Source organism: Heterodontus francisci, chromosome 30, assembly GCF_036365525.1.
Source record: "Heterodontus francisci isolate sHetFra1 chromosome 30, sHetFra1.hap1, whole genome shotgun sequence".
NCBI lineage: Eukaryota > Metazoa > Chordata > Chondrichthyes > Heterodontiformes > Heterodontidae > Heterodontus > Heterodontus francisci.
Window position 1 is genome coordinate 44,692,619 of NC_090400.1, and position 14,252 is coordinate 44,706,870.

Here is a 14,252-nt window from a genome sequence, read left to right on the forward strand (position 1 = left end):
AAAGTGATCTCCCATCTCTAGACTGAAGTCTCAACTAGCAGAGAAATCCACAAATAACTCAGCCTGCAACTTTAAAGAGAAATTGACCTCCGAGAAGATTCAACAGGTTTACCGTGAACCCCGAAAACCTCTCTCACTTCAAACCATTTACCCCTTTTCCTCTCCATCTCTTCTTACGCGTATGGGGGTGCGGTTGTGACCATTTTGGGAAAGATTATCGCTCAATAGTTAATATTCTGTTTTAAACCAACAAGAAAACCTGTCGCGGTCTGTTTGTTTGACAAATAAAACAAAAAGGGATAAAATCCCGGTAACAAAAACATTTGCTGCAGTCAGTTGAGAGTTGAACAGTGGGAACCACCCACATCCCTTACCACCTGGCCATAACAATTTAAACTGTCAGGATTCTGTACAATTTACTTAATTTTGTGGATAACCATGTCTGAATACTTACAATATTATCACCAAAACTGCAACATTCAAACAGCCATAAGAGGGCACTATAGGAAAATTTAACAGTACTTGCTCCTGTTGAACCTATCAAGTCCCAGCTTTTAGAAAATTTTGTCAGATTTTCAATGATATATATACTTGCATCAATTGAACAATTTTATAGGATTCATTATGATTATTTATCTAATGCTCACCTTCATGCTATACATGTGACCATGCCATTGTGCAGCACGTACAACACCACCAGGGATGCTTTCATCTGTAACAGATTAAATCAATGAATGATGTAAACTTCAGATGCCAGAAACAATTGGGGGGGAAAAAAATAAATCAGGTCCTATCATATTTTACAGTAAATTTTTAAATTGCACTTATGAATAATTTTAGTGATCAGAAATGAGCATTTATAATTTTACTGCACAAAACTTTTGCCAAGTTGAACAAAAAGCCCACAGGGAACATTTATACTTTGGGAATACAGACCTTTCTATCTCCGAGTCTAACAATACTTGCCCCATTGATTGCAGAGGAATTAGTTTTCCTCCTCCGAATTAACAGAAAACTCCCTCTATCATTTTAATAGTTTAGTAATATTCCTCGCATGTAGAATTCTTTGCCAAGTTCCCAGATCCACTTGCAACATTAATGTAACAAAACCCCGTTTGCATCATTTTATTGTTTGTCACATTGGGGTAATTCCCAGTAATTCCCAGATGCAAAACCACTGCAGTCAATTTATATTCCCTTAGGTGCATTGCAACACAATGTTCTATTTAAGATCAACCATTGTACTGTGTAAAGTTGGGTTTAATGAGTTCATCTAGAGAGAAGTCGACTATGATGAAATCATATTCTAAATACACTGCAGAATCAGGTAGCAACGACATTCCATACAGTGGTGAAATACACTGCAATTAATCTTTCCCATAGCATAGTAACACATTTCAGCACAGTCAGTCTTTTTTGGCAAACGGACATGAAATTTTAAATCAATACAGGCTATTTTCTCATATACAAGACTTTTATTAAGTAAAAATATCAAATCTCCCATTAAAGCTCTCAATGTCACCATCAAAAATAATCCAATTTTTTGAACATGGAATCTGACTATATACTTTAGTTTTTAAACCCACAAAGTCTAATTTCAATGTGTCATTTACGGCACAGAAGGTGGTCATTTGGCCCATCGAGTCCATGCTGGCTCTTCACGGAGTTATGCAGTCAGTCCTCATAGCCCTGCAAGTCTATTTGTCTCTCACCAGAGTGAACTACATGTAAAACAGGGGGACTGACAGTCAGGACCCAAAATGTGTTAACTAAGGGTCAAAAGAAAACCTGGAGACCTGTAGAGAGGGGGAAAGAGACTGGATATGGTACCCAAGATTCCCTCAGGTTAAAGCATCTATTGACCAAGTCAGACTTTCTGTACTACAATGTAACATTCAGCTGAAAGTTTGATCTGGGCTTGCAAAATATGTGAAAACTTAAAAAATTTCCAGATTTTAATGCAATTATTTTTGATTTCAATCGTCCCAAAGAAAACACCAACTAGATCACACTGTGCTACATTTTATTTTAAATTCTTACCTGTGTTATTAGGACACCCTGGATGACCCAAGTGCATTCTGGGGTGATTGTTGGAATACACAGTTGCCAAATATTTCAGAGTTTCATCATTTTCCACTGTTGAAGAAAACAAATTGTGTTATATGCAGGTCACACAGTACTGAATGTGGTAGCATTCTACCGTTACAATATACAAGAAAACATTTCTGATAGAACAAAACTTCTTAACTTTTCACATGTTGGGGAGCATTGGAAACATAACACCAGCCATTCACGGAGTTCTGTTTGTAAATGACAACTCATGAATATGTAATACACAATCACTGAGTATATCATTTTGTAATGCACAATATGCCAGACCTCCCACTTTGGCACATTTTGCTGCTTTTCATTATCACTCACATTCAACAATGAACCAACAATATCAGCAGCACATCTGTTGCAGAAGTTGTCTGGTTACCAACCATTTGTAATGGATAGTAAAAACGGGCTGCAGATGGTTGGAAATAATGTAAATCAACATCAAAATCATCTTTAGTGTTTATTTTAAAAATTGCAACCCCCTCAGGAATCCCAAAAATCAGATAGATAGATCCTGCCACAGCATTCACTAATGTAGGATGCAGTGAGTTTGATTTCTATTTCATTCTGAAAATCTAAATATGCAATTGACAGTCTAAAAGAAGTTACAGCCTGGTGGTCTAACTCTTACTGTAGGTTTTACAGCTTTTTAAAAAATGCATTTAAACTCTCTGCATTCCCCTTCCTTTTCTATAGTTGATGCAAAGGATGGAGTGTTGGCTCTTTCTCCTTCGGCTCAGTCCCTGAAGAGTTACTTATTGAATGTCCAGGCTGAGAATTCATTACATTTAAGATTAAGAGGCCAAGACGTTGAGTCATGGGCAGGATGCAATGTGACTACACAGCAAACACCTTAAGTGCTATATTACCAGGTTCACTTTGCAAAACGCTTCACCATTTCAAATTTGAGGCCGAATTTTAAACATGTAGCTTTTAAAGATACAATCCAAGAATGAATACACTGGTTTCTCCAAATAAAAATTTTGCTTCAGCCCATGAGTACCTAATAGTAAGCAATATTACAGACAAACAAGAAACAAACAGGGGGTAAACCATTCAGTGCCTCAGGCCTGTTCCACCATTCCATTAGATGATAACTTATCTGTACTTCAAGTCCATTTGCTCTCATGCTTCATATCCCTGGATACCCTTACCTAACAAAAACTGACTGTTCTTGACCCTAAAAGTATTAATTGACCCAGCCTCTATATATTGGTAGTGCTATGTGCTGATGCCACCAAGCCAAAGAGGTTGTGGTCTTTTTCCACCTCCACACACCCCACACTCCCACGTGCATTTTATCAGCATTTCCAAATGATCTACATCTGGGCTCACCTTTTCCATTTCTAACCCCACTTCAAATAGCTTTTGCCTTTGATGCTGGCTTCTCAGCATGTCCCTCTCCATTTGGATGCTTTTTGATCCTTTTTTTTTTGCATCTTTTGGTTTGGGTTTTTGTAGAAAAGGTACAAAAAAGCTAGTTGTTACTTATATAGGCAGGTAAATGAAATATTAAAAATGTTAGTAGGAGATGGACGAAGACATCTTGGAACAGAAACCCCAGGGAATAAACTCTGACATTTCTGCAGCTAAATATTTATACCAAGGGAGGAAATTTGGCACTGCTTTCAAAGACATCCAGAAAAGCTAATAGGCACACAAATATGGTCATGTGTGCAGATTGCCTATTCAGCATGGTCACTGTCTAATCTGGGCAACCATATGCCTATTTCAATTAGAGTATAATAATGATCCAATTACAGAATTTCTGAATGATGCCAGATTTGACTTAAGAAACTATTTTCTCCAGTTTTCCAACTAACATTTTTTTCTCCTCCCCAATAACTCCTCGCATGAAGGTAGTTGACTCGTGTTGATTATACAGATACTACTGAAACAGACCACTATAACCTTGCAAGCATCGGTAACTTTTATGTCAATTACATCGTCCAGGTTGTATTCACTTTTCGTGACTACGAATAAATATTTCTGACAATGGAGGAAAATAGCGATCTTTGAGAAAAAGGAGTGTCTACCTTTTGTACCTCAGCCATTTAATTAGCTGTGTGCAAGAGCCTGCACAGTGAGTGTTGGCAAATTGTTCAACCATGGAAGTCACCATAACTCATCTGATCTCCTCACCTAGCTTCCACACAAGTATGTCACTTAATGATCAACAGAACAAATCCTAACCAATACTTTTGCGCCTGTTAGCTTGGGTATGTTAAGCTAACTCTAACATTCCCACACTTCCAATGACCATCCTGCATGGAACTTGCTATAAGATTTACCAAGCTCCAACACAGAAACCAAACCTAGGATCATCCTGTTCAGTAATTCACTACTGAGGTAACTTTCCACTGAGCCAATAGGGAAATAACATTCAAATATTTCACTTCTCGTAAAAAAATAAGTTCAATTCAATGTGGGATATAATACGGATACATACCTGTTTGTACAGGCTTATCATAAGGATATGCGGCGAGGAGAGAGCCACCATCCAGAACAACAGACAATGTAAATCCTTGGTTGAGGATCAGGTTCTTGACAATCTCTCTCGTCTCAGGCTGCATCTCTGCTAATTGCTTGGAGGAGTTTCCTGGTAAAATACAAATTTTCTACTTTTAATACAGTGACGGGAATCACACCTGTCAAATGGAAACTATTAATTTTGTCATATGGGACACTACTTGAACCTTTTTACTGGACATTGCACATAACTTGTTTAAAAGAGCAACAAAGCTGAACAGCTGAAAACATGGTTACACATTTGCATTCTGAGAGAGACAGTTGAATAGAGAGACAATGGGAGTGCTCACTGATTCAATTAACAAGATTGGTCTGGGCAATAGTGATAATACACATCTTGTTGAAAAGCCAGAACTCCACCCCCCACTGAGTGTGTCCAGAAAGCTTTGAAGTCCAGCAACCAACCCCCACCACCCACCCGCCTAAGAAGCTGCTGTTTCAAACAGAGATGGTCACATGACCCCATGCTGGCCAGACTGGGGTCTTTTTGAATTGTGCCACACAGAAAGGAATCAGACTGCAATTTGGAGAGAAAGGAAAGAGCCTGCAACAGGGCTGGCAGAAGGAAGACCTCTCTCTCTCTCTCCAGCAAAGTCGCAGGAAAACCACGGTGGCAGTTTCTATGCTTCAAGACTACTGACAAAGCATATCTTCGGCCTTCTCGTACCAGAGAAGCAAGTCTACAGTTGTGCACCGGGCCCCAGCGAAAACTCCAAGAACTTAACTTCAATTGAGGACATTGTATCAAGGACATGACCATCCAGTAACCGAACTCTATTTATTACCAACTCTACTTCAACACCACCTCCTCCCCACCAACAATTCTTTCTCCCCCTCTGTATCCATTTGCGTGTGTGTTTATCTCGGGTGCATGCGAGTGTGGTTGCGTCGCGTAGTTTTAACCGAGTTAGAGTGATAAAGCTAATAAACTTACATCTTTCTTGCTTAAACCTAAGAAAACCTGTCTGGTTGGTTCATTTGCAATTACAATTAGAGAGCAGTGAGCAAAGACTCACTGAACAGGTAAGTTAAAAATCACTGTTTTAAAAGACAAACCCTGTTACAGCCAAACCAGGAAAGGAGCAAGAGGGAAACCAAAGATCCTTTCCTCACTCGGTTATAACAATACTTACAATCCATTCTTCAAGAGGCGCCGTTCCTAACCAGTCTATAAAAAAGGTACAATGAAAACTGACCAGCATTTGTAGCTGGTTTGATAAGAAAAATACATCCATCATAACACCATGAATATTCAAAAATGTACTGTAAACTAAAGAATGATTTAGAATAGTCAAATTAGCACATTGATTTTTTAACTACACAGAATGATGAATCATTATTTTAGGTTTATGAAAGTAGTTGAAACCAGCAAGGATTTTTGGAGATGTGTGCTGGGTTCAGTGAAAATTGTTTGGGATGGATAACAAATATTTCTAAAACTTACATAAAATGCAATAAAAGTCTTCAATTTAGAAGCCAGCCTTCATAAAATTCTTTTTGACTCAGTTTTATTGCAACACTAAAACAGCTGATTTACTGCAGTTACACATTATTAAAAAAATGATCGGGTTGGATAACTTTTCCATAGTGTTACAAAAGTGCTTCCATTATTTTTAATATATTTTTTTTGAGGACTTGTGTTAGAACAGAAAAAGATTCAATGGATGTGTTTTTTTTAAAAACTAGGGTAATAATAGGGGATTTCAACTTCCCCAATATTAACTGGGATAGTCTTAGTGCAAAAGGCTTAAAGGGGGTGGAATTCTTAAAGTGCACACAGGAGAACGTTTTGAGTAATTACGATAGTGAAGAGGGGGCATGAAAAAACACTGGTGGGCAAGATAAAGGAAAATCCCAAGGTGTTTTATGTATATTAAGGGCAAGAGGATAACCAGGGAAAGAGTAGGGCCCATTAGGGACCAAAGTGGCAATATGTTTGTGGGGCCAGAGGACAGAGGTGAAGTTTTAAATGATTACTTTTCATCTGTGTTCGCTATGGAGAAGGACAATGTAGGTGTAGAAATCAGAGAGGGGGACTGTGATATACTTGAACGAATTAGCATTGAAAGGGAGCAGTTTTAGCAGGCTTAAAAGTGGATAAATCCCCAGGCCCAGATGAGATGTATCCCAGGTTATGAGAAGCAAGGGAGGAGATAGCAGGGGCTCTGACAAATTTTCAAATCCTCTCTGGCCACAGGAGAGGTACCAGAGGACTGGAGGACAGCGAATGTGGTACCATTATTCAAGAAGGGTAGCAGGGATAAATTGGTGGTATCGTAAATAGTGAGGAGGAAAGCCTTAGATTTCAGGATGATATAGATGGGCTGGTAAGATGGGCACAGCAGTGGCAAATGGAATTTCATCCTCAGAAGTGTGAAGTGATGCATTTTGGGAGGACTAACAAGGCAAGGGAATATACAATGGATGGTCAGACCCTAGGAAGTACAGAGTGTCAGAGGGACCTTGGTGTACTTGTCCATAGATCACTGAAGGCAGCAGCACAGGTAGATAATGTGGTTAGGAAGGCATATCGGATACTTGCCTTTATTAGCCTAGGCATAGAATATAAGAGCAGGGAGGTTATGATGGGGCTGTATAAAACGCTAGTTAAACCACAGCTGGAGTACTGCGTATAGTTCTGGTCGCCACACTATAGGAAGGATGTGATTGCACTGGAGAGGGTGCAGAGGAGATTCACCAGGATGTTGTGTGGGCTGGAGCATTTCAGCTGTGAAGAGAGACTGGATAGGCTAGGGTTGTTTTCCTTAGAGCAGAGAAGGCTGAGGGGGCACCTGATTGACGTATAAAAAATTATGAGGGGCATAGATAGGAACAAACTTTTTCCATTAGCTCAGGTGTCAATAACTAGGGGGCATAGATTTAAGGTAAGGGGCAGGAGGTTTAGTGGGGATTTGAGGGCGGTTAGAATCTGGAACACACTGCCTGAAAGGGTGGTAGAGGCAGGAACCCTCACAACATTTAAGAAATATTTTGATGAGCACTTGAAACGCCATACCATACAAGGCTACAGACCAAGTGCTGGAAAGTGGGCTTAGGATAGGTGCCTGATGGCCAGCACAGACACGATGGGCAGAAGGGCCCGTTTCTGTGCTGTATGACTATGACTATGACATCCTTTGTCCCTTTCGGATTTGTGGGGGTGACTAGGAAAGGTTCTCCCCTGGGAAACTGACATAAATTAAAGCAAACTCATCAGCCAGAATGGCTGCTTGCCAGGCTCTCTGGACCCGCTGCTCCTCTACATATGTCTTTATGGAGAGTGCGAAAGAGTATTTAAATTTCTTTAACAGAATTACTTCTGAGATTCTCATAGCTGAGCTGTACTCCAAGAGCCCTCAGCCACTGGTCAAAAGCCAGCTGCTTGCTTACTTTCAAACTCCAAATAAGTTTGATTAGCTTGCTTCTTGAGGGTTCTAAACTTTTGGCAATAGGCTTCAGGTACTAATTCATATACCCCGAGGATAGCATTTTTTGTCAGTTCATAATTCAATGAACTCTCAGCTGGCAACAGGGAATAAACCTCATGGGCTTTTCCAGTTAGCTTGCTTTGTAGTAAGAGAGGCCAGGTCTCAGCTGGCCATTTTAGCTGCCTGGCCAGTTTCTCAAAGGACACAAAGAATGCTTCTATATCTTCCTCATTGAATTTTGGAATTAGTTGAGCTAGTTTTAACAATTCTGTACCCAGCCCTGAATTATGCTCCTCCCTATTGGCCATGCTTTCACTGGGGGTTACTATGTCGCCCCCTAGTTAATTCAAGCCGCTTCAGTTCTCTCTCTTCACATTCCTTCCAGAATATTCTTTCTCTTTCTCGCTCGTTCCTTCTCCTATCTTTCTTTTTCTTCACGTTCCTTCTGGAAGGCTCTTTCTTTCTCCCTCCTCTAATTCAAGTTTCCTTTGTTCTAATTGTATCTTTGCTCGCAGTACCCTGGCTGGGTCTGCAACTAACTATGTTCCTGCTTCTTCAGATTCAAGGGAAAAATGGTTGGTCACTAGCCTTAAGAGTTCAGACTTCCTAGCCTTGCCACATACAGTGATCCCACACTGCTCAGCCATTTTCCTCAACTCCTCCACAAACAGTGCTTTTAACTTATCTCAAGTTACTTCATCCTGGTTTGGGCAGACATGTTAGTATTCAAGCACATACAACCACAAGAAAACCTGTATTGAAATCTTGTTCTTTTTTGAGATTGGGAACAATGTGGCTTCCCACTTCCAATCTCCCTCATTTGTCTGTGGGTCATTTCCAGATGTTAGCACCCAAATTTCTGTTACGCCCGGGGGGGGGGGGGGGGGGAGGGAGGGGAGAAGGGGAAGGTGGGAAGGTGTCTAGGGATCGCTCTCAGCCTTCACCTGGTCTTACCGTAACAGGATTTAATTTTTAACACACCATATTTAGAGCTCCCTTTTGGTGAATCCTTGTTCACTGCTTTCCGATTATAAGGTAAAGAAACCAGCACAAACAGGTTTTCTTAGGTTTAAAGACAAAAAGTTGAATTTATTTAATTTAAACTCTAATTCGGTTGACACCTATGGATACACAATGCGCCCACACTAGCATGCATACGCGATACACACATGCAAATAGAGACAGAAAAGAAAAATAAAGTGGAAAAGTTTGAGGCAATATCTGAAGAGTTTTTGTTACGGTTCTTTGAGCTCACTATAGAGTCCTTGATTGTAGGTAGTTCTTGCTTTTCGTTGAGGGCAATATTCTTCTTAAACCTTGTTCACTGTAGGAGACTTTTCTTTCTTGGGGTTCATGTGACTGCAGTGAATTCAGAGGCTTGAGAAAGAGATGGGAGCAGACATGACAGATCTTCAGTCCAGGAGCAAAACAGGCACAGAGTTCAAACTGCTGCACAATTCAGAAAAACTCAGCTTGCCAAGCAGGTTAATCATGTGACTAACTGGTCTGACCACATCTTGGACTGTATCACCTTAGCAATCTCTGGAATGCTCCTCTTACACACAATATCTGGTGATCAAGGTCCACTGTGGGTTGAATGTATCAGGGAATGGTCCTTTGTCCTTCCAAGCACCGTCTGTTAATATGCAGATGTCTTTTCCAGCCACGGCTGATCTGTTTAACAAGTCCTTTCTTCACTCCAGCAACAGTTTAAAATCAATGTTCGTGACAAAATTAATGTGCCTTATTCTTGGCAGGTGGGGGCCGAACACTCCTCCCGCCTCCGTTGTAACAGGCCTAACCCAAGTTAGTCAGGGTGGCATAGATTTGAGTAATGATCCCAAAACAGACCTCCACTTTCAGGTAATGAGCTAGCTTTGCTACATGTTAAAAACAAAATCTACACATGTACACAGGATATTCACTAAACAAAAGACTGTCTACAACGGGAACCAATAATGGTTTGAGGAACTGAATTTGAAACTTAAGGTTTCTTTTTTCAAAATATTAGTTTATATATTAAAAATTGAAACTGAATCTAGATGGGATGTCAAATGTCAGCACTCTGGAACCATGTTGAAAATAACGGTATACTGCCTGCTCCAACAGATTACCTATGAAATCAGTGTCCAGATCTTTGCCACGCACGTTGGTCAGCCCAACCTTGGACGTACACTGCCCCTCTTGTGCAACTTCTCTACCATCTGGGTTCACCGATGGTACAATCACAATCTTCGTCTCTTCAATCAACTGGAGAAAGAGAGTTTTAATTTAGTTTTCAGTTGCTTTTAGGATATTTAAGGAAGGATGTAAATGCTTTGGAGGCAATTTAGAGGAGTTTTACTAGATTGATACCTGTAATGAGCAGGTTGTCTTATGAGGAAAGGTTGGATATGGGCTTGTTTTCACTTGAGTTTAGAAGGGTGAAGGGAGACTTGATTGAAGTTTATAACATCCTGAACAATCTTGACAAGGTGGATGTGGAGAGTATGTTTCCTCTTGTGGGTGAGTTCATAACTAGGGAGCACTGTTTTAAAATAGGGTCGACCTTTTAGGACCGAGATGAGGAGAAATTTTCTCTTTCGGAGGGTTGTGCGACGTTGGAGCTCTCTGCCTCAGAAGGTGGTGGAGGCGGAGTCATTGAATATTTTTAAGGTGGCGGTAAATAGATTCTTATTAGGCAAGGGAATCAAGGGATATCTGGGGAAGATGGGAGTGTGGAATTCAAAACACAAACAGATCAGCCATGAACTTATTGAATGGCGGAGCAGGCTTGAAGGGCCGAATAGCCTCCTTCTGCTCCTAATTCATATGTTCGTATTAGTTCTGAAGCACTTGCTTACCAACTGAAATTGGCACTTACAATTTAACGCTGTGCCGTTAATGGTAACATCTAGATAAATTAACATTTTACCACATAATAGTACACACAAAGAGAATGCATACAAGGATCCTTTCTACAAGGACAAGTTGACACATGAAAGAGCATGTTGTACATCATAAGCAGTTCAGTAAACTAAATAAAAAGTTTTGATAGGTGTAGAATTATACAGATTTCAATTGTACAGTAAGGAGTTTGCAGCTTACAATTGCTGCCAGGAGATAACCTACAAAACACTGCCAACTTCTATAATGTTACTTACAGTCATGAGTAGTGGAGAATGGAAAAAATGCAAACTTATGACTTTTATTTAGCCCAGGACCCAACTTGCCTAACATCAAGTTATGCCAGGCTATCTCATTTCAGAGGCACAGGCAACAAGTCTAACCCTGTCCTCAGCCAATTGTACACAAGGGCACTTGCAGTAGCTGGATGCAGAAATCAATTATGGTGCCCCTACTGCCAACCCAACTGAAATCAGCAACTCTACACAGACATGGCATCCAACCTGGGAACTTCCTGGTCGGTATGACTCAGTTGCCTTCCTGATTAAGACTATGGTGGGAGGCTAGATTCAGACAGGAAGTGCAAAAATACATATTTTTAAAACACAACTCGTGCTCATATTAAAAAATAATTCATGAACACTAACTAGAAATTTGATCTGAACAATAATTAATGCACTTACTGTTAGAAAATTGCTAATAATTTCAGGAACCAATGAAAGCAACATTTCTACTGATCGTCCTTCACGATCATGGTCAATACAACCAAAGAACTGCTTTAAAATACATACTGAAGGAAACACTTAAAAGCCGCGGCAGAATATTTACCTTTGTAATGGCTTGGTTTCTCCCATAAAGAATACAAAGAAACTCTGCAAATGCCAAAAGCAGCTCTGTCCCAACAGGTTTATTCCCGTGAACTCCAGCAAGAAACTTAATCTTCGGTTCTGCAAGTTCTTTTGTTCCAGGTTTGTTTGATATTTCTAGGGCCCAAATGTGGCGGACTTCTACACTTTGGCCCAAACTTTGTTGACATGAAAAATAAAAAAGTTAAATCCATTATGGAATAAATCTGCATAAATGTCCTTGTTAATATTTTGGTGCTGCTTCATTTGTCCTTAATACACATGTCTATCATTGCATGCCTTCATGAAGTACCCAACAATAAATCTTTTATGTAAAGGGCTGAACATTTCATCAATAGTTTGTGTTAAAAATCACATCTCAATCTTAACTCATAATACCTACCATTATCCTGAAAGCTGCTTCCAAGTATTTCAATGCAACGTGGAACTGTAGCTAAAATATCAAGAATATTCATATAACCGATTGTAAAACTATATTTAGAATCATTAGACGGTTGCAGCATAGAAACAGACATGCGACCCTTTGAACCTGCGCTGGTGTTTTTCCTCAATCAGACAGCTAGTCTAATCCCCCTCTCTTTTACTCCCTATACTCCAATAGCATTAGAGGAGCTTCTTGAAAAAGTAGAAAATTATACAGGAGTTGCCATCATCATTCAGGCGGTGTTCATCCACTGTAGGATGTAGCCTTCATGTCTTTTCCATTTATCCCTTGCTGTTCTCGCTCATGTGACTCCTAGGTATATGGTCATCTCTCCATCTTCTCAGTCTCCCCTTTCCTTTTCCTGTTCTTGGCTGCCACTCCACTTGCCTTTTTGTCCACCCGTTATCATTTCTTCGAGCAACATGCCCAGCCAATCACAGATTAGCTTCTTTTATCTTCTGAATGATGCCCATAACTCAGGTTTTCTGGCTTATTTCATGACACCTGATTTTATCACGAATGGTGATGTGCAATATTTGCCTTTCCATTGCCCTCTTTTGTTCTATATATTTTGTAGTTGTCCACGATTCTGCCCCATATCTCATGGTCGGTAGCACTCACAGATCATACATCTCCTCCTTAATGCCAGTGGTATTTTATCACACAGATATCTCTATCTCCTGAAACAACTCCATCCTGCCCTAATCTTACTCAGTACCTCTTCATTTGTACAGTCCTCCATCCTTAAATATAAGGCCCAGCTATTTGTACTCACGGCTTCAATTTCTTGGTCTTCAATTTGTATGGTATCTTCTGCCTTAAAGTTCATCATATACTTTATTTTTTCCTTTGTGCATTTTCAGTCCAATATTTTTACACAAAGTTATTTAGTTGTACTTCCAATTTTTAACAGATGAGGCAATTAGTGCAAAATCATCTACAGAGCACAGGTCGGTTAGCTTTTCTCCATCTTGAATATGTCTTCCATTACTGTGGTGAATATTTTTAGTGAGATTGTATCCCGTTGGCTCACTCCTCTTTCAATATTTATCAACTGTTATGTCTTTGTTGATGTGTATTCTGGCCATTGCATCTGTGTAAATGACCTCATACATTCCACATTTATTCCTGCTTTCCTCAAGGCTATAAATAAATCTGGGTTCCACTGAATCTGAGTCAATAAATCTAATGCACAGGTTCAACGGATATTCGTTTGCCTTCTCAATGAGTTGGTTCACTGTATGTAGATGGTCTGTTGTAGAGTATACTTCCCTAAACATCACCTGTTTTCTTGGTTGATGTTCATCTAATGTTATATATCCTATTTTGAATAATTCTAGTTAGAATTTTGTACAAATTAGAAAATAGACTGTTGAGTCAGTAATTCTTGATGTCTGCTGTCTCCCTTGCTATGAAAAAGAATAGTTTCTGCTTCTTTCCAACTTCTCGGTATCTTATGTTCTTCAAATATTTGGTTATACAATATCGTGAGCTGTGGGATTGTTACATTACCTTTTTTAAAATTTGTTCAGGGGATGTGGGTGTCGCTGGCTAGGACAGCATTTATTGCCCATTCCTAATTGCCCTCGAGAAGGTGGTGGTGAGCTGCCTTCTTGAACCGCTGCAGTTCTTGGGGCGTAGTTACACCCACAATGTTGTTAGGGAGTTCCAGGATTTTGACCCACGACAGTGAAGAAACGGCAATATAGTTCGAGGTCAGGATGGTGTGTGGCTTGGAGAGGAACTTGCAGGTGGTGGTGTTCCCAGGCATCTGCTGCCCTTGTCCTTCTAGGTGGCAGAGGTCACTGGTTTAGAAGGTGGTGTCAAAGGAGCCTTGGTGAGTTGCTGTAATGCATCTTGTAGATGGTATACAGACCTGAAATGTTAACCGTTTCTCTCTCCACAGATGCTGCCAGACTTGAGTATTTCCAGCACGTTCTGCTTTATTTCAGATTTTCAGCGTCCGCAGAATTTTGCTTTTATTGCCCTAATTTTTTTCATCTGTTTCAATGCATTTTC

At 40.0% G+C, this 14,252-nt stretch overlaps 1 protein-coding gene across 2 annotated transcripts in view; it reads right to left on the reverse strand.

The window, feature by feature from the left end:
• Positions 1 to 14,252, reverse strand: part of LOC137346721 (carboxypeptidase D-like) — a 211,550-nt gene that overhangs the window by 12,178 nt on the left and 185,120 nt on the right. For both annotated transcript variants that reach the window (XM_068010473.1, XM_068010472.1), the window contains 5 exons: positions 11,772 to 11,967; positions 10,172 to 10,307; positions 4,550 to 4,699; positions 2,041 to 2,136; positions 648 to 712 (listed from right to left, as the gene is read on the reverse strand). In XM_068010473.1, coding sequence (XP_067866574.1) covers positions 648 to 712; positions 2,041 to 2,136; positions 4,550 to 4,699; positions 10,172 to 10,307; positions 11,772 to 11,967 — 643 coding nt within the window. The remainder of the gene's footprint in view (positions 1 to 647; positions 713 to 2,040; positions 2,137 to 4,549; positions 4,700 to 10,171; positions 10,308 to 11,771; positions 11,968 to 14,252) is intronic.